At 42.0% G+C, this 20,631-nt stretch overlaps 1 protein-coding gene across 1 annotated transcript in view; it reads right to left on the bottom strand.

The window, feature by feature from the left end:
- Positions 1–2,512: 2,512 nt before the first annotated feature.
- Positions 2,513–20,631, bottom strand: part of hcn4 (hyperpolarization activated cyclic nucleotide-gated potassium channel 4) — a 64,686-nt gene continuing 46,567 nt past the window's right edge. The window contains exons 5-8 of the mRNA XM_032522124.1: positions 18,288–18,434; positions 17,757–17,997; positions 7,827–7,991; positions 2,513–5,930 (exon numbers count right to left, since the gene is read on the bottom strand). Of these exons, the coding sequence (XP_032378015.1) occupies positions 3,628–5,930; positions 7,827–7,991; positions 17,757–17,997; positions 18,288–18,434 (2,856 nt within the window). The 3' untranslated portion in view covers positions 2,513–3,627. The remainder of the gene's footprint in view (positions 5,931–7,826; positions 7,992–17,756; positions 17,998–18,287; positions 18,435–20,631) is intronic.

Here is a 20,631-nt window from a genome sequence, read left to right as displayed (position 1 = left end):
CCAGTGTATTGTTTGTTAATTGTATAATAAAAGAATGTTTGATCACAAAAAAATGTCCAACACATTAGATTTTGCAAAGATGTTGGCTCAGATGGCATAGACAGCAAATCATGCATGAATATGTCAGCTCTCTAACTGACAGTGACAGATTCAGCTGATACACTGAGCGTCCACCCAACCCTCCCCTAAACCACTTATATATGACAATAGACCAGACTAAGTTCAGGCCAACTAATCAATCCCTGTCCAATGTCTACCCCTCCCTAAGCTATGACCTGTCCCACTCCACTCCGACAGCGTTCAGCCCGTCATTGACACTGCCAGGCAGTGTGGGAAACACACACACACACACACGCACACACACGCACACACACGCACACACACACACACACACACACACAAGCTGCTAGCTAAATAGCAACGCTCAAAGCTTTCTTTCACAGCCATCCATTCCATACCACACTTACAAACATTCACTAGCACTCAGGTACAATCATAAGGACGAGGGTGACATGCCACAAGTCCCCCAAGAAACAGGTACCCCATCAGAATGAATACCCCCATAGATTGTCCGTCTCCCTGTCTTCTACCCAGGTACATCAAGACCAAGGTTTAAATGCCTACACTGTGTGCAGACAATCAGTATTCCAGATGTGAAAAAGTTGTATGTGTTTACTTTCTGCCACAGAGCTCTGTCCCTCCCACCCCTTAGCTGCTCTGGATGGTGGTCTAAAGAGTGTTCCTACCGCGAGGGGCAAGGCCAATGTAATGTTTCAGACCATTTTAGATATCTGTAGATGTAAAAGATTGGAATGTGGGAGAGGTAAACAAAACGCTGCTCCAGCCATTAGTAAGGCCTGCTCCGTCTGCTAAGAAAACCATGAAAAGGTCGCGGATCCAGATGAAAGCTTTGACCCATTATTGATTTCACTTTATTTGATCTAATTCAAGAGTAATTCTGCAATGATGAACTAATTTAAAGAGTTCTTGTTGCGTCCACTTCCCCTGACTCTGCCTCATCTGAATCCTATGTCAGTTATTTATAATCTACACGTCACATGACTAGTAACATGGATAATACTGCATTCGGCTGTTGGCTTTTCATGATCTTGAAATCACGTAATAATGTCTACATTTGGCCAGTTAGCTAAACAAAACTAAGAAAATACATCATCAAACAACACCATGCAGCCCAAAATGTAACATATCATCAACAGCGTTGCTTAAAACAAAGTTGCAACTTTCCAGATAGACCTTCCCTTTAGGTTGATGATAGAATGTTGTTATTTTATTGATAAAATTGCCCCAATATCTTATGAAGCAGTTAATGAACATAGTAAATAATAGTGAAATTAATTAAAAAAATACATGTATGTGTCTAAGTCTTCGAAGGTAACTTGCAGTGCATGTATTAATGTCTTCAACAAAAAATAACCAAAAATACATAGATGTCTGCAAATGTGCAAATGTGCATTTGTGTGTCATGTGTACTTCTATACCTTATTATAAGGACTTCTGGTAACTGTAATGAGGGGAGAACGTAGTCACCGTGCACCTCTGTGTGTGAGTCCATGATATCCTGAGAGGGTCAAGGGATTATAGACATGTCTTGTTAAATTAGGTTGCTGTGGCTGAGTGCTGTGACTGAGTTAAGGACTCAGCTGTCCGAGTGGAACCTGGATCTGTCTTGGTGATGATCTATAGACAAACATGTAGAAGCATATCACTGCTCCTCTCCTTTGGGAGTTTAATGATATCTTCCTCCACTGTGCATTCCGTTTCCTTGACCACTGTGAGGCTCTTTGACAGTGCTACCAGATCCTGAATGAATACACATATATGATGGACCTTTTTACTATCTTTCTTCAGTCTTTTTGACTGTAAACAGCTACATCTAGATTTTCTCCATAGTGTATATTATATAAATATACCTGAATCAATGCAATCAGAACTGAAATCCGAATCTTTCCATAATATTGAAATAATTCAGGCTTCCCTTCACCTTCATGCAAGCAATTTCTCTGTTAGAGAAGCAGCATAGCAGTTTGGCAACACTTAATGGAGAACATGCAATAAAGCGTGGGCTGTTTTAGGCAACTTCCTTCATATATTTGTATATAGTCATAACAATAGAGTCGGTTCTGTGTCTTGTTCAAGGACACTTTGGCAGGAGAAATGGCTACTGATAGAAGAAATTCTGTCAAAGATATTTAACCAATGACCTTTTTAGTTATGGAACAGTCTCTTAAGCCCTGGGGGCACCGTGCCTTCAGTGCATCCACCATAACAACAGTACTTACTTTTAGCAACACAAAATCTGCATACATTCAACATCTCAAACTCAGCACTGGCCTTCAATGAGGAAATATGTCTATGTTGATCACATAGTAGCTACAGTAGAAGAAGTAATGCACAAATCAAATATCAAGTGGCATATTTCCGTTTCCAGCACTTTTTTGGATATTTCAGCTTGTGTACTGTATGTACTGCATTTGCTCAATAACCGAAAGTCTAGTTTTGGGGCTATTTTATATTTGACTATTTCTGAAAGGTCTGAGTGCTACACAATGCAACACACAAGCTGTGGTTAATGGAAGTCCTAGTTTTTGTGTGAAAAAGGCAAACATCCGTTTGATCAGTCCAGGGAAAAGTATTTCCTTGCATCCGACTGTTCCACTGAATCAAACACTTATTCTCACAAACACTCACTCATTAACAGTTAACACAGTCAGGAAGAAAAACAACACATGCTTTCTACACACATTAGCGGAATGAGCTTGGAAGACAAAGTGAGCTTGTTAGGACATGGTTGAGGACCTGCAGAAAGCCAGTCGCTTACATACTGTTATGTCTCAATATTGAGATGGAGGGTAGCTCGCTGAAGCCCTCTACCCTGCTTCAAAAAAACAGTATTATTACGATAAAATGGTATAAAATAAGGATTGACGGGTCAAGAGGAGGTGAATCATTACCCCACAGGAAAAGTTTTTTTGGTTTCCTAAAATTTCTTCTCCATTTCTCATTAGGTTTTGAAAAGTTTATACAGAGGATAAATAAGTACAATCTAATAGATACATTTAGGGATCAACAATATGTGATCCTGTATGAAATGGTACAAGGGTCAGTCTGTCTCGAACCATGTTCTTTTAGCTAAAAATGTATATATATATTTTTTTTAAACACACAAAAAGCATTTATACATGCAGGTATTAGTGCATAGGTTCCTGCAGAAAAAGAGTATTATTTTGTAGTTCATTAAATTATCTCCCCAAACATCACCAGATGAATTTAGCATAGTTATAGAAATAAAGAAAACATCACACTTTAAACAAAAATCTTTTTTCACACCCTCCTAGTCCCTTGATTAACTTATCATTTAAATATATCTCTATCTATGTACAGTATGTATGATTAAAAAAGAGGAAAAAGCATAAAACAAATATAGAGTTTTCTAGAGCTCCGACTTACTCGGTAAAGTGTCTTTTAAATCACAGTAATGTTTAAGATCTTGGTAAAATGAGAGGTGGAACACAGTGAAGGCTGAAGACCAAAAGAAAAGAATGCCACACACGGAGATAGTTTGAGCGTGTTTCAGTTTGGAGGAGCACAGGAGGGTGTGATCAATCCTCACAAATTGGAAGGGAGTTTAGAGCGAACAGTTTGAGGTTCTAGATCTGATGAGTAGGCAGCAGAGGCCCTCTGTAGAGGCAAGGCCGGGGTGGCTACAGGGGACTGAGTCTGGTGAGGGTGCCCCGGAGATATGTGAATGGGAGGAGTCATTCGCCCTGGCACTGAGCTACAGGCTTTGGGTACAAGAGTGGGTGAGGAAAAGGGTGAGGGGTAATATCCTGTTTCCACAGAGGAGCGAGCAGTATGGTGGCCTAAGACCTGGGCCACCTCCTGGGGCAGAGATGGGTGCGAGCTGGATAAAAGCTTTAGGTCCTCAGAAAAGCGGCCCAGCGGAGAATCTCTTCCTGTTGTGTGTGGCTGGCTGGGAGGCTGTGAAGGGAAAGAAGACTGAGGCATGAGCAGAGAACTGTGGGATCCTGTGGCACTCGAGGGGTTGCTGTAGTGGAAAGTCCTGCCTGCCACTGGGCTTTGAACAGTAGGGCTGGGAGCCACCGGGGTAAGGCAGGGAGAGGCGTTTGCTGAACCATACTGGGCCAGGGAGGCCAGGGCAGATCTCTCCAGGGACAGCTGGTGAGGCAGTAAGCCAGACTGGAGGCCTGCTAGGCTACAATGGCTGATGGAAGATGGAGAGCCCTCAGTAGGCTGCTGGCTGTGCTGTCCTCTGCTAGAGGAAGGGGAGCCATGTGGAGGGGAATGGAAGAGGCCACTGGTAGTCCTGCCTCCCCCAGCAAACTGCTGCAAAGGAGCCACCTGAGGAGGCTTGGGAGGTGGCTGGCTATGCAGAAACTGACCAGGCATAGGGCTGGATGAGTCGGTAGATATAGGACTCTGACAACGGGAGGAACTAAGAAATCCAGCTGTAATTCCAGCAGAAATTCCTTCTTCAGGACAAGCTGTAGGCCCTCCTAAATGGCTCCCAACTGCCCCTCCTGATGCTCTGCCAATATGTCCTCCAATCACCCCTCCCCCTGGCTCACTCAAACCTCCTCCTATATGGCTAGTTGTGGATCCACCAGAAACCCTTCCCAACAATCCAGGATTCCCTATCAAAGAATCACCAGATACCCCTCCTAGTGGTCCCCCAGAGGCCCCTACTGTCAACCCCCCAGTAACCACTCCCATTGACCCACCTGAAGCCCTCCATAACGATCCTCCAGTAGTCGTTACTACCAGCGATTCTCCAGAAGCCCCACCCACTGATCCCCCAGACACTCTTCCAATTGATCCTCTAGAAGTCCCTCCCATTGATCTCCTGGCTGCATCTCCTATTGACCCGCAGGTAATGCCCCCTGTTGCTCCACCTGATGCCCCACTTGCTAATGTGCTACAAGCAGCAACGACTGATCCTTCAGATATCCCTCCCATTGATTCCACTGAGATCTCTACTACTGACCCACCAGTAGCTCCTCCCAACCCAAAATGCCCCCCAGGCAGTGGCCCTGTCGTTCCAGTTGTAAAGTCCTCTCCAGCCCAAGCAGTGTCTTCTCCTGTGGCTCCTTCCACAGACCCTCCGGCCGCTCCAGCTGAAGACCACCCTGTAGCACCCCCACAGGCTCCAACTGCACCTCCACTTATTCCTGACCCTGTGCTTCCACCTATAGATCCTTGGTGGAAGAGGTTTGAGGGAGGTGGAGTGCTGGAGCGAAATGGCTGTTGATGTTGTGGCTGGGGGTGTAGCTGGGCCATACTAGATGTGGGTGAACCAGAGGAAGAGTATGGTCCAAAGGGAAAGGCAGAGGCCCCACCTCCGCTCGACCCAGAGCCAGCCCCACTAGATCCACGCTGGCCTCTGCTACCTGAGGCCTGTTGGCTAAAGCCAGTTGCCCCTGTACCTGACGTCATGTGCAGGGCCCTAAAAGAGGCCAGCAATGGCATATCAATGCCAGTGTGCAGTTTAGAGGGTGTGCTAGAGGGAGAGTCCCCAGCAGAGCCAGGTGCTGTGGATGGAGGAACAATTGTGTGGAACTTCTTAAGCCGGCTGGGTGTGTCCCTTAGCGACCCCAGAACAGAAACCGGAGGCCTGAAAATAGTTTTTGGAAGGTGGGGATGGTGTGTCAGGGCAATGGCTACTGAGGTGGTGGTGGCTGCTGCTTGTAGAGGGGCCTGTATGAGTGGGGCCCAGATGACAGGGGTAGGTGAAGGAGGAGTCTGGAGTGGGGCATTCTGCAAGAGGTGGGCACAGTGGGCCATGTCCCTGTCATGCTGCACAATCTGCTGGATGATCTCATTCTCCTGGTAGTTGAGTTCACCAGAGCTGAGGTCGTGTTGTACCTTGTGCTGCAGGATGGAGTTTTTCTTTCCTGTACAAACACACACAAAGACAGACACAGACACATTGTAAGCAACAGGTGGGAGAAGAAAGAGATAAACGGAGAACTAGCATACATCTTGTAGGCCGTTAGAATCAGGTTGACATTTGGGTGTACTTAAGTAACCACCCTATTTTCCAACATCCCTTTCCAATAAAAGAAGCTGACACAGGAACAGCTATTAAGAGAGAAAATAAACACAAAATATATGTACCTGAAAATCGCAATTCGGATAAAGGGAAAAAAAGAGATTTAAAAAAAAGACAAGGGGATGGAGCATGAGGGGAACAAAAAACTATAAAAGAGCACAGAATTAGTGAAACAACAAAAGAAGGTGGGACATAACTACCAGGTGACAGAAGCTCAGGATGACAGCCTAAAGTGTAGGCGGTGTATGTTTGACTAGATTTTACTGCGATTCCCAAGGTAACTTGGACAAAACATAAAGCGAACATTGTACCACAGCATTTGATAGAGTGTAAGCTGCACTTAGATAATGGGTCAAGCCTACCCCTATCTCTTTGGTGTCATATTTTCAGTCATGTTATGGGCTGGTAATATCAGAGGGAAGTACATTGAAAATTAGGTTGCTTTGTTCTAAAATACTACAAACCCCGCAATAACTAAATTAAATTTAGATTTAGATTTTTTTTTTGCTCCTAGTTGTTTTCTTTTACTTTCCACCCTATGGGGAAATGTAATAAGTCCATGTGAGCTGAGCACAAGGTCAAAGAGACAAGTTGGAGTTGCGTCATGATGATTTACTGCTGATTCCACCTACAAGAGAAATGTGTTCAACTCTGCCCGCAAAGTCCATAAGTCATTGTTGAATGGTTGTACTAGCGATGACAGGGTTAATTCACATGACTGCCATTTTCAATTTGGTGCTAACAAAAGGCTGTGAAATCGAAAGATATTGTAAATGCAATTAGGCCCAGATCGATCTCTCCATTTTCTGGCATAACTGGTGGCAGATTAGTAGAGATGTTGCATTGAGATATTAGATCAACATCCAGCGTGACCCCGGCACCACCTGACCCTTTATCACCTGTACACCTCCAATCAGATGGCGCAAAGTCCATCAAGACAGTCATTCATTTGTGGATCATTGTTGTGTGAGTGACTTAATTAGGGAATAAGCGTGTACATGAGCATCAAGCTCAGGAGAAAGGACATACGCAGGAGACCATCTCAAAGAAACATCACTATCTGCCCACCACATCTTTTCAAAGCAGCCATTTTCTACAAAGAGACCCCCTGAAGCAATTTCTCTATCTTCCATTCTAAACATAGCTGAGGATAAAACAGAGCATGCTGCTATGGCTGAGTGATGATACAGGCGTGCTTTTCATTGTGAATTTTTCAACTACTCAGGCTGAGCCTGGGAACAGTGATGGATATGGAAAGAATATCAATTGTATGCGTAAAGGTAGTCACGCAGGGACTTCAAAACCACAGCTCTATCCACATGTTTATAGGCAGATGACTTTGAAAGTACTTTCAGTCATTGAGTATCAGTGTGGACATTTTTTACAGCCGTAGCGTTCTGTCTAAAAGATTTGACTCTGGTTTTTAGGTTTGTTCCTAAAAGTGTCAGTGTGCCATGCTGAAGAGATAAATCTTCTCATAACATAGTAATGCAGTCTACTCATTACTATGGTGACTGGGTAAGACAAGATTAAACATTAGCTTTGTTTGCAAATATTAAAAATAGAAATTGTAGGGTTGGTAACGTTTCCATTATATTAAAAATCCACACACTGGTCATTTTTCAGCACCAGAGGTTGCCACTTGGTCCTGATGAAAGTTTCCATATAGTGGCACCATGTTTACAGTAAAAACAAATCTTTCCCTCTGAAATTGTTGTTTGAATTAGATTTTTCTTACCAATACGGTCCAGCCGGTCCACAGCAACTGTCTCAAAGGCCCTTCTCATCATAGGATACTCCTCCAGCACCTCATTGAAGTTGTCCACAGACAGTGAGTACAGACGACAGTACGTGTCTGCCCGGACACTGGCTGTCCTTCTGCCTCGTGTCAGCAAACAGATCTCTGTAACAAAACAGCAGACAAGAGATGGTAATGTAGTGAAGGTAAACCCAGAGGCTCTGTTACACCAGATATACCAGTTTTACTATAGATTGCTCTGTAATATAACTTCACAGTTCCTTTTCCAACATGAAGTATAGAGTAAGATTGTAAGCCTTTTTATATCCTCTCAGATACTGTATGCTAAGTGAAGTAAAACACAAAACAAAAACAAGATTGTATTTTTGGCCTGTATTTTGACAGGAAATCCAAAGACATGAAAGGCGAGAGAGAAAGGGAATGACATGCAGCAAGTTGGAGTCAAACCAGTCGAGGAGTAAACCTACATGTATAAGCGCCCACCCTACCACCTGAGCTATACGGGTTTGATTTTTGATTTTAAATCAAAGACAAATCAAAGTGTGGTACAGGTTGTAGGGTTGGTGACTCACTAATTAATCATGATTTGGTCATTTTTAGCCCACAAAGCGCTGGTCTCCAACAGCTTCCGAGAATATGCACACAGTTGGTGCTAATTTGATATAAAATACAATACCAAAAAGAGTAAGTTCATGATTATCAGAAGTAGAAAAGACAGACAGTCAACCTTCTCTGACTTCTCTCTGTATGGCACTGCACTTACGGTTTGCAGTGTGATTACATATATGGGTCATATTATTGCAAATGACCTGTCTTGTGACAAGGATATCTATAGGCAGCATCGGAAGTTTTACGATCAAGCAAACATGCTGTGTTGAATGTTAGCATGTGCTCTGTATCTGTGAAGATCTCACTCTTTAGAGTGTATTGTACACCTTTGTATACTGCCTACCGTTGGTGCTGATTTGAGCAAGGCAGCATTAGAAGACTCAAAAAGGATTATAATGACAGCATGAGGCTGCTGCTGAGAGCTCCAAGAAGCTCCGGTGCAAGCCATATGTTTGTCAGTGTCGGGGTACCTACCGGCTCTGCTGTTTTACATAACCTGATGTATAGATTTATGTGTGGGGTATCTGAGTCAGAAAATGACTCAACAGCTGTTTTGGCTAACCCTGTAAGCAGTACTGTCAGATTCTCTTCCAGACTGTGGAACCATTGGCAAACATGTCTGTATGTCTGACACTGAACATTGTGGAAGGCTTTGTATTTTTCTTCTTCTTTCACTTTATGTTTTACTCTGTGTGTTTTTGTATTGTGATATAGATGCCCTTGGGTCAGAAATAAAGAATAAAGTATTAGAGCAGCACTTAATGCTACTTTCAGAGCTTAGAGGTTTGCCAGCCCTCATCTGCCATGCCCACTCAGGAAAATAATGCTCCATTAAACAAGCTGCAATGCTCCAGAGCTCTGGCACAGAGATGATGTGTGTGGGTGCAAGTGTGTCTGTACTGTATGCATATGTTGCATGTGCATGCATGCACTATTCAAGTGGGATGTGACTATGTGAGAGCCAGTGTCCGCCCACTGTTTGTGTCTGTCTGTGCGTGTGTGTGCACGTGAAAGTACTATATTTTTGTGTATGCATGCCAGTGTTTTATTCATGAGAGCAAGGCAGCATGGGACAGTAATGTATAAATGTAAAAATGCAGGCTATAAGAATATATTTATATGAATGTACTGTATGCGTCTGTAAAAATGTTATATATTGCATATGTGTATTTATTTGGACAGGGGTTAGGTGACTTTGACAAATGTTTTTGTTTGTGTGCCATGTCTTTTCTCTTTAGCTTTAATCTCATCTACTGCCCACCCTTTCGGTGTTTGTCGTCACACACCTCTTTCTCAAAAACCCATGTCCAGCTCATCTACACAGACATGCTCTCAATTTGCTCACACAATACACTGTTTTCTACCCCCCATGTGGGTATGGTTACACTGAGGGTATAGTTACACTGAGCTGTGTGTGGGTCGTCATTAAAATTGATTCTGTCAATTAGCCAGGATGTGTTGGCCTGGTCTAGTGACTATCATGACATCTCCTTTAAAATCAGTCAATTATCTACATATTAACACATCCATTTACATCAATCTTCACAGTGTTCACTGGCAAATATTTTTGATGGTACATTCATTGTCAACTTATATGCATTCATACTGAAAGCTTAGGTTATGGAAACATCATAGTCTTGGTTAAATAGTATTAAACTTGACAACAACTTGAAACATGAGATAGGAGATCAAGCCTTGATTGTGTTCTACCACATCATGTTTACTGTATACAGTAACTAGGAAGCTGTGTTAAACACCAATATATAACTAGACAGTTTGATGTCATCAAGAGCCTGGAGGTTTGTGTGGGTATTACTTTGCAACAGCCTGGTGTTTGAGCAAAATGTGATCAAAGTAGCTAATTGCAATTTGACAATGCACACCACTCACATTAGGAACTGCAGATGGAAAACTTTCTGTAAAGCATAGCCTGCAAAGGAGATAATTAACTGAGAGGGAAAGTCTTTCAGTTAATTAGCCACAGCATGCTAGCTGTTGTCGATGACAGATGCTGGTAAGCACCAGCTTTAATCTTCACTTTGCCTTCCTGTCATCACTGAAATAATTAGAATTGCAATTTGGTACAGGTAGAAGTGAAAGTACAAGTTATACATGACTTTCAAAACAGAGAGGTGATTTTGGAGGGATCTGCAGTGGAGGGTTCACCTACTTTGATGTCACAAAATGCTGTCACTGTTGAGTCCAAAATTGCAGTGTGCTGCCCCATTGCCAATGACACTCCCCCTACTGCCCTTCTCCACTGGCAAGGTCCCAAAATATGCTCCATAGAAGGAAATAATCCCACTGCGCCATGAAATTGCCACCTCTAGCCTCACACATAGACCACATGTCTTATCTGGCAAATAATAAACACTGAAATTGGACCTCACAATACAGCTAAAATTAGTAGAATTTCAAAATAGATCCTATGGGACATAAGAATATAAACATTTGTACAATGCAAACAATCTTGAAAAACCGCCCTATACAAATATTGTCTTTTTGACACTTAGACTGGCATTTTGTCCACCCTATTTACATTAAGAAGGCACTTCTCAATATGATAAAAGCCAAGAAAAACTACCAAGAAACATCGCCTCAAAAATCAGCTTGAACTATTGGAACCAAGTGAACAATAAACAATGTCAACACTACACGGTTCAAATACATAGCATTCATTACACAGCAACTGTACTGGATTAAATTACATTGTACAGGACTTTGCATTTTTCTGGTCAGTGAGTGTAAAGTGGTCGTGATTGTGTGTGATGGTTTGAAAAATGCGATAGGGCAACATATAAAGGGAGAATGCATGATTTAACAGAGACAGAGAATGAGTGTTTGTGCAATACACTCAGCAACCTCATGTGTGGTGTGTTACTTTTTGTGTGCGTATGTGTGTTAGAGAGAGCATGGGTGAATGGACAATGGCCAAGTTATCAAGAGAGCTGTGGGAATGTGAGAGAGTAAAAATACCATGCTTTTTCTGCGTGTGTGTACTGTAAGTGTGTGCGCGTGGGGCAGCCGTGGCTGTAGCTGTGCTGGGGGGTCCATTTCCCACAGCACTGCTCCAGTAATCCCCTCTGGAGAGGAGCATCACAGCTCTGTATTAAATCCTCTTGTCCCGTGGCTTTCTGGATGAAGCCAACACTGCCAAGATGAGGCGTTGAGCTGCAGTGAGCCCTCTGGCCTCATCTAACTGTCCTGCAGAAGCCCAGACACTTAGCAGTGCCATCTGAACTACAAGTGTGGCAAAAGAAATACATGGCAGGGTCCGGGTCTGGTGCAACCCACTCCAAGCTAGACAATAAGAAATTATAATAAGGATATCTCTGAGTGCTGAGGGGCTAAATGCAGGCGGCTTAACTGAAGCTCAACACTGTCTTGAATCTCAGAACTGAAGAACTATATGTGGTGAGTTTCACATAAAATGGTAAATGCATATTTGGAAAAAATAGAAAAACTAAAACAACTCAAAATCTAGTCACCAAATTGTAGATAACATTAATGCAAAAATATCCCATCCATTCCTCTACCAGTAAAGAATTCATTTCAGGTTTTGATTTCTCTCAGTTTTTCTATTTCTCCCTAAAAATACATTTACTATTTTTATAATGCCAATCACATTTATTTTCTACTTACAGTAATATAACAATGCAAAATGTTCAATATTAAATAAATAAACAAGAAATGATAAGCATGCATAGTGTAAATTATAGAAATAAACCAATAAAGTATCAAATAACTATTATTAGTTCATTGTTATGAAATGTTAATTCATCATTCTTATTTTTGCAGTTTACTTATTTACTAAATTTAAGTCATTTCATGAAATAAGTAATGTCATGACACTTTTGTTTCGTGTCATCATTCATGACGCGCTTCAATTCAGCCAATCACCCTGCACTGTAAAACTGTAGAAGGCTTTTGCGGCTGGTTTGTGAGTTACATTCAATTTATTTATGAATGCTCTACTCCCACTGCTTACTCACATCTCCTGTGACTCATCGCAATGCTCCCCAAATCCTGCATGAAATCACAGGACAGGCTTAGTTGGTGTAGCTCTGTAAGGGGCGTGTGTTTTCTCCCCAGACTGATTGCCGCTTTTACAATGACCCATTTCCGTGTGGTCCTTTAATAACAATGACATTATTTATAATCCTCTCAAAATTGTGGGCTTTATCAACTCAAAATTAGCAAAGCTATAATATCATGACACAAGATAACTAATTGGCTGTGAATTGAATATAATCATACATACTATTTTGATCCTTAAACTCGCGCTCAGGAAAACAATCATAAAAAAAAAAGGTAAAACCAAAGATGCAACTGTGAGAATAAACTTTAAAGGTTTACTTGATAAATCACCCTGCCCTGTACCCCTGTTGCCTTGTTCTGCTCTAAGTTAATCTTTTTCCCAAAACAGTTTTTGGCAAGTTACAGACACAAAGATGCCTTAGTTTCCAGGAGAAAAACTAAATATGTGCATAAGAAGATGTTATTTTACCATAGATATGATTTGTTTACTTTTCACACGTAAGTGACAATGCATTCATTAAAATTGAATGACATCAATTCAAATTGGATGCTTCTGAGGGAAAGGAGTACCACGACGTCATGTGCTGTGACCTTAGTGAGAACACACGCGACACATTGGTTGGATAGTGCAGCCCACGTGTCCTGGGCTCTTACTGAAAAGATGCTTCCCACGAGCCTCTGCGTCAGCTCCTAAAGTGGAGAGAAGACTGCATGCCATGCAAGATGTCAGTGTGTTTGAGTGTGTATGTGGAAGTGTGGGAGAGAATGCAAGAAAGGTAGAAAAACTGAAGAGGACACAACTTAAATTAGGGTATATGTTACAGTCTTTACATTATAGATACAATATGCTCACAGTGCATGTCTACAATGTTGTAAAAACAGAGAGTCAGGAACTATGTTCTCTATGAGTTTGTATTGACTTTCCCTTGACAAAATAAGCACTAGGAGCAACATACATTCAATAAAAAAAAAAACCTTTCTGAGGTAAGACTGGTACAAGAGGGGCTGTAGCACTGAGCTTCAAACATCTGTGAGCTCTAAAAATCATTAATACCCAAGACCAGTCTCTAAGACAAACCATTAAAGAGTAAAGGGTTTAACTTATCAAGGTGTTCAATTATACAAAAAAAAAAGTAATTATCTACACAGACATGATTTTAATGATTTGATGATTTTAATAATTAATTAATGAAAAGTCACTTGGCAAGTTAAAATGTTGGCATAAACAGTAAATTCTGCTCAAGGTGAAAAATTACAACTCACAACTTGGTTTCCAACCACAGCTGGTCACGCTGAATAGAATGTATGTAGAAAGAATGTAAGTACGGTAAAGATAACTGACATGGCTTCAGTCCTGTGCTCATTAAAGTGTAGAAAACGGACTACAGCTACCAAAACGCCTATATAGTTATATTTGCAATATACCTCGATGAAAAAATTACAGACGTAAATAGCACCCAAACCAAAATCACAGAGATCTTCTGTCCTCACAAATGTGTGAAACAATTTAGTGCAGTGAGTATATTTGTCTCATAATATAATATGTCTTCTAACATCTGTGTTTCTAGATTAGATAAACATATTAAAGTTACACTCTTCATGTGTGAGCAAAAGGAGATCCAGCACAACATACATGCAAATGGATGCACTGTGCATGAATCTGAGTGAATGCAAATGTTGGCCATTGAGTGTGCTTTTAAATAAGTCTCAGTGCGTGCGTGTCTGCATGTGATTCTACGTTTATATGGGTATACCTTCCTCTCTTGCTGGATGTGAATTAATGAGCATGAGCATGGACTGCTTGGTAAGTGATAAAGTATCTGTGTCCTGCAGCCTCGTCTGGCAAAGCTCACCTGGACTCTGAGTCCTGCCGTCAGCTCCCATCTCCCTCCCCGACACTGCCCACGGAGCAGACACTCTCTAACCTTTCAAACATCCACAGTGGGCTGCCTGATTCCCCGTGACATGCCATGCTCCCTCCCTCACAGCATTAGCATGGCTGAGCAACACCTTACATTTGGCAAGCATGCTGCAGTTCGGGGATATACATAGAGTATATCTGGTGTTTTTCTGCACCGTGGCTGAAGCTGGAGTCCCATCACATCTCAATGTTTCTTTTTCACCCTCTGAACTGTGGCTGGTTATGTTGGTGAGGGACACAATACACAATAAAACAGCAACTAATCTTTGGTTCAATAAGCCTAAAGTTACACAGTCATTTTGTGCTTTTCAACAAAAATATAGTCATTAATGTCATTGATTATTATTAGAGAACGCATCTGATTATGGCAATACATACCCACAATGGAAGCCGGTAAAGTAGTTGTTACTGTAAGTATTGCTTTGACAAGTAAATGATCAATTTTGATAAATATCCTCCTGCATTTCATTTGATTGTATCACGTCTGTCTGTCCTACCAATACATACTTGTATGTATTTGTATAATGTTGTGTGTCATGTGGAATCCCATCATATTCCTTCTATTTGACCGCGTTCCATCCTGTTTGGATGACACACCCAACAATGTCTCACAACATATTGTGTCGCATCACATCACACATTGTATCAGAAAACAGCACTGTATCATCCTATTCTATCCAACCTATCATATTATATAAGACTACTCTATATGTCATCATATCCCCCATTCTGTCACTCATTCAGTCTGCTGTAGTGCCTCGATCTTTAGCTGATGTTGCTCCAGAATAAGAGCTGCAGGAGTGTTAACTGGGTTATGAACAGGGAGGATTACCTGGGCCTTTGCTGCTGCCAGGCTCTCTAACTGACTCCTTTAGTCAGGGTGGCCATTTGGCAGCTCTATAGCACAACCATGTCTGAGTTCTGAGAGAGGAAAACAAGTGAAAGAGAGGGGAGATGGGAGGAGTGTTAGTTCCCTGACTCAGGATTTCACAAGACTACAGATTAAGAGCGCACCGTTCGCAAAGAAAATGGTCACAGATTGAGTAAAACCAAAACGATGACACAGGAGATTGCAAACTGTCCAGTCAACTTACTCTCCCTTCTTACTCCTCACTCCCATCTCTGACTGTTTCACTTTCCCTTTTTACTCCCACTCACAGAGCTGCTACAAGCCACTCACTCAGAGGCAAAGTTAGCCATCTCAGAGGTGCAATCAAAGGCGGCCTTGATAACACTTCTGACTGGCATGTAGGGCCACCACAAGGTTACGGAGCTCTGCTCCAACCAAGGGAGAAGCGCAGTCTGCACTGGCAACACATCAATTACTGCAGGCAACAAAGGATGAACTATAACAACACAATAACCTGCTCTGTCTGGGCACTGAGAGGGCAGCGGAGATGCTGTTCGGATAAGTGTTTTATTACTAAGCTATAAGGAGAGAAAGAGGGAAGCAGAGGCAGGGTGGATGATGCATGTTTTCTTTCTGAGCCCACAGCGGCGTTCAGAGAGCGGGCTTGGCAGCGATCCATGTGTCCCTTGGCGTTAGTACTGCAGTCACATTACATTTCCCCTCTCCACTGGATCGCTGTGTGCCCAGCCGACACTCCCATCCAGGACATGTCGTGTCCACTTTAGACTTTAGGCTCTTTGGCTCGAGCTAATCCAACAGCTAACAAACTGAAGCAGACTGCTGAGTATATAATTGTTTAAATAATTCAGGTCGTCGATGAATGAAAGAGTTGCGGTACATGAGATTGCTGGGATGTTGATGAGCATGTACGCATGCCATTTGCTGTACTGTAAACTGAAGCCTACTGACGTTGAGTGTGTTTGACTAAAAAGAAAGCTCCTCAACGACTGGGAGGCTACTACTCTACATTGACAAGCTCACACATCCAGATGCACGGTAGAGAGTCAAAAGCTAGCAATCCATGTGGAGCAAGACCCTGTGTTTTGCACATAATATACAAAAAATACTTGCTTTTGACTTCCTGCTTGCTGATACTGACAGCCACACTGAGATCCACATGTGCAACATACTCCCTGTTATTGATCCTGCACCAATTAATTTCATGAATGACTAACTCCTGTTTAGTAACAAACTCCCAGTGGCTCTAGGCTTACCCCCCTCCACCCCCCTAGAGGAGTGGCACTGCCAGGAATAGTCACAGGATAATGGAATCAAAAGCCTTGTGCCTATAATGCGCAAGAGGGGGAAATAATTACACATCCAAGGCTTAAGATTAAGGCGAGCAGGCCAGTTTCTGTTTAAAAACCAGTGCATTTGCACTTTTGTGGGTTACACTACTCATCTTTACTCAAGGAAAAAAAAGAAGGTCAAATATAAATGCATTCACTTTAATGCATTAAGATGTCTTTGAGTGACAAAATGTCCAAGCTGTCAACAAACTGTGCCATCACCACAAAGCTTATGGTAGAAACAAGTCTATGAGCTCTCTTTAAATCTGAATTCTCCCTTGCCAAGGAGGAACCGAAGGAAGGGAACATTTGTGACAACATTTTAGACAACATGGCCCTGGAGAGAGCTGGGGCCATGTTGTCTGAAATGTTGATTAGTTTTGGCATGTGTAGAGATAGATTGCCTGCCATCTTTTCATTATTTCTCTGGAACCCCCTGGAGAGAGGGCATAGAGATGGACTAGAGCAGGCAAGGCGTAATTAAACTTCCACAGGCAGGTCATGTGCTGTTAAACGCTTTGCCACTATTTCTCATTACTTAACAGTGTGTTAAGTATACGCTGTCACTGGGCAAATTAATTGGTATTTGGTGAGGGCATTATGGCAGCATTGTCTCCTACATGTGTCATAGACTCTGTGGTACTATGAGAGAGATACGCATTATCTGACCCTGATCACACAAGTTAAGTACATAACAACTCTGGATTATTGCATAAGTCTAAAGCATTCATATAGTATGTTGTTTCACAGTTTTCTGAACCCTTTGACCTTTGAATGCATATTTCTTAATTTGTGTTACAGCAAGTACTCTTTACTTAATTTGAATTTGCCCTACATTAAAGGGACAGCTCATGATGTGAATTAGGGGGAAAAGCACTGCATAAACCATGAAGCAGAATTTTAAGTGAGGCGACATGCACTGCACAATATACCACTTCATGCTCACGATGAGCTAATGTCAGAGCCAGAATAGAATTATCCAAATGCCTCACAAATAAACATGAAAATCCAAGCCAAACTCTTAAGGTACCAAAGGACAGCACTATTAATATTAAAACAGAGCAGATTTAAGCTCCACAGAAAGATGTGCGGGCATGTGACCTTTGAGTTTGTGATTCTGGTGCAACGCCAGCTCGTCTTACCTCCAAAGTACGAGCCATCTGACAACTTGGTCTCTTTATTGCCTTTGGTTAGCACGCTGACAACCCCGTGCTGTATGAAGTACATTTTCTGGCCGATGGTGCCCTCCCTGATGATATAATCCCCAGGCTGGAACACCTCAAACTTCAGCTTGGTAAGCATGGAGGTGACAAAGTTTGGGTCCGCATTGGCAAACAGAGGCATGGACGCCACCAGTTTTCGACAGTTAAAGTTGACAATTTCCTGCAAAAGCACAAAGAGAAAGCAGTTACCAAGAACAGCAGCAAAAAGCTGGCGTTTTACAAAAGGCATTGGCCTGTCACAATTTCAGAAACAAGGGATATTAAAGTAACAACAGCAAAATGTCAGCTGTGCAGACTTTTCTTTTCTCTTAGCTCCACTTAGTTTTACTCTTGCTGGGATTTGGCCTTAAGAAAAGAACAGAACTGAATTGAGGGGAATGGCAAGCAGTACACAAGCTTTTGACTGCATCTCATGTGCAGAAGATCCCCAGACAGGAACACTCATCCCACCTCTCGGAGCGGCTCGTTCAGCTCTCCCAGAATGCTCTCCTCATCAAACATCTTGCCCTGGAATCGGTGCTCGTAGTAGTCGTGGATTCTCTGCCTCATATCTGCTGGCAACTTGTGGAAGGACATGTACTGCTCCACCTGTTTGTACTGCATGGGCAAAGAGACACACACCAATCAGGTTACTCAAAGGCCAAAGTGCTGCAGCACAGATAACACAGCCACAGGGAACAGCTGGCACTGAGGTCAGACACACAAGGAAATGAAGACAGAGACATACAGGCCATCCCAGCTCTTGCAGGCAACAACAAGATAGCACTTTTTTAGTCTTTGACCATGCTTCTTACAATTTGTTTGTCTCTGAAAAGACAGAAAGCAATCTGACAGAATGTATCAATTCCATTTTGGTTGAAAGCACAATAAATATTATTGTAACTATCATAACTTCTCTAAATGTATTGGAATAATTGAGAGAGGTGTGATCACTGTCAAGTGTTTACTAATGCTGGTAATACACAAGAGCTTGTAAAGAATTTATGCACAATGTGTACTGTAGGTGTCACATACATATGTGCAATTAGTATGAAAAAAAGACAACAACCACACCGTGGCTTCTCAAACACCGCCAAACACTTGTGGATTTTCTGCGTGTTTAACAGCCCTGTGTGTGTGTGTGTGTAAAGTATAACAGAGATGCAGATCAAAGCACACTGAGAGCAGTTAATAACATGTAGAATCATTGGCCCTCAGTAAAAGCAAAAGAAGAAGAAAAAAGAAAGAAATTAACCATTCATAGGGCGACATTGGAGGTGCTCTTTGATCACCAATTCTATTCTGCCAACAGTCTTACCACTCAATGACATGGCTGACCTCAGATGTTATTCCACTCCACTACCTTAGTCACCCCTTATCTTGCAGGATATCATCAAAAGGCCAATCCTTTGGAAATATGGCACAGTAAATATTGACAGCTGTCTCATGCAAGTCAAATTGTTTTTTCTGTGAAAGCAGAAAACCTGTCAGGCTTCCTGAAAATCAGGAGGTGTGAGCAGAGTTGGAAAGAGACACTTACTAGGGTTATAATCCAGAGTTATAAAACATGCAGGACAGGCGGACTGAACTACTGTATAACCACTTTGAAATGGGTCTGATCAGATGCACACAACCCACCCTGCTATGTGTTTGTAAGCCTCTAGAATGCTTGGTTGTGCAGTGCGCCCTTTATTCTCCCCTCTTTGCCAAATGCAGATGAATTTTAGTTGTGTTTGACCAAAGCATTTTCGAGTCCCTCACAGACAAAGAAAACAGTCTGGAGTGAGTCTGTGCATTTCGATGGTACAGCTCCCTCAACTGTGACCAATTGGCTTGTAATCGTGATTTGCAAGGCATTGTTAGCTGCACAAAGACAATGAGAACACCACAAGGTATACATATATCTGGAAGTGCATGTGTATACTATGTGCATACTGTACGGAAAAAAGGTAGCACACACAGGCTACAACAAGAAATGCTGCAGATAAGGCAGATTACATACTTTATGTCTAGTCTCGCATTGCCAGATCATTCCCACGCTACAGAGCAAAACAGGGTCTGGCTAGTCCATGTAGCATAGAGAGCCGAAGTCATGCCCTTCTACCTCCGGTACATGGGACTTTAATTCGGAAAAAATATGAATAGGAGTGAACTGTAAGAGGCAAATTATTTTTTGACCCCGTTTGAATTGAGCCATGAATTACAAATATGAAAAGAGATAAATATATAAAGATGCATTTTCAACCGAAGAAAGTCTCAGTTTATTGTTAAACTGTTAAGAAGTATAAGATTGTGAAAATACGTAATTCGAAAGACTAGACACTTCAGTGATGCATGGATGACATCTCGCTGAAGCTACAATGTTTGTGTGTATCATACCGGGGCTGTAATGTTACTCAAATGAGCAGAGGATCTATATTGTTCTTTTGCTTATCTGCTGAAAACACTTCACTGGATAAAACACATAAGGTAAGATAACATTATTTGTGTTGTGGAGCAGAGCTAAGCTGAGCATCAAGCTAGGTGACGTATATTTAGCTAGACAAGAACTACAAAACTAAGAGGAACTCAGACAAATCTACAGCTAACTGAGACTTTCTTCGGTTGAAAAATTCTTTTGAATTGACAAACCTCATACTTGTATTTCATGGCTCAATTCAAACGGGATCAAAAAATAATTTTTCTGTCCTTGTTCACTCCCGTTCATAATTTTTTTCTGAATTGAGGTCACATGAGGTCCACAGGAGGGGGCGTGACTTTGGCTCTCTAATGCGGGATGGGAGAAAAATGTGCTCTGGTTAATTGACATTTCTTT

The sequence above is a fragment of the Etheostoma spectabile genome, chromosome 1, assembly GCF_008692095.1.
Source record: "Etheostoma spectabile isolate EspeVRDwgs_2016 chromosome 1, UIUC_Espe_1.0, whole genome shotgun sequence".
NCBI lineage: Eukaryota > Metazoa > Chordata > Actinopteri > Perciformes > Percidae > Etheostoma > Etheostoma spectabile.
This window is presented reverse-complemented; position numbering and strand designations above follow the sequence as displayed.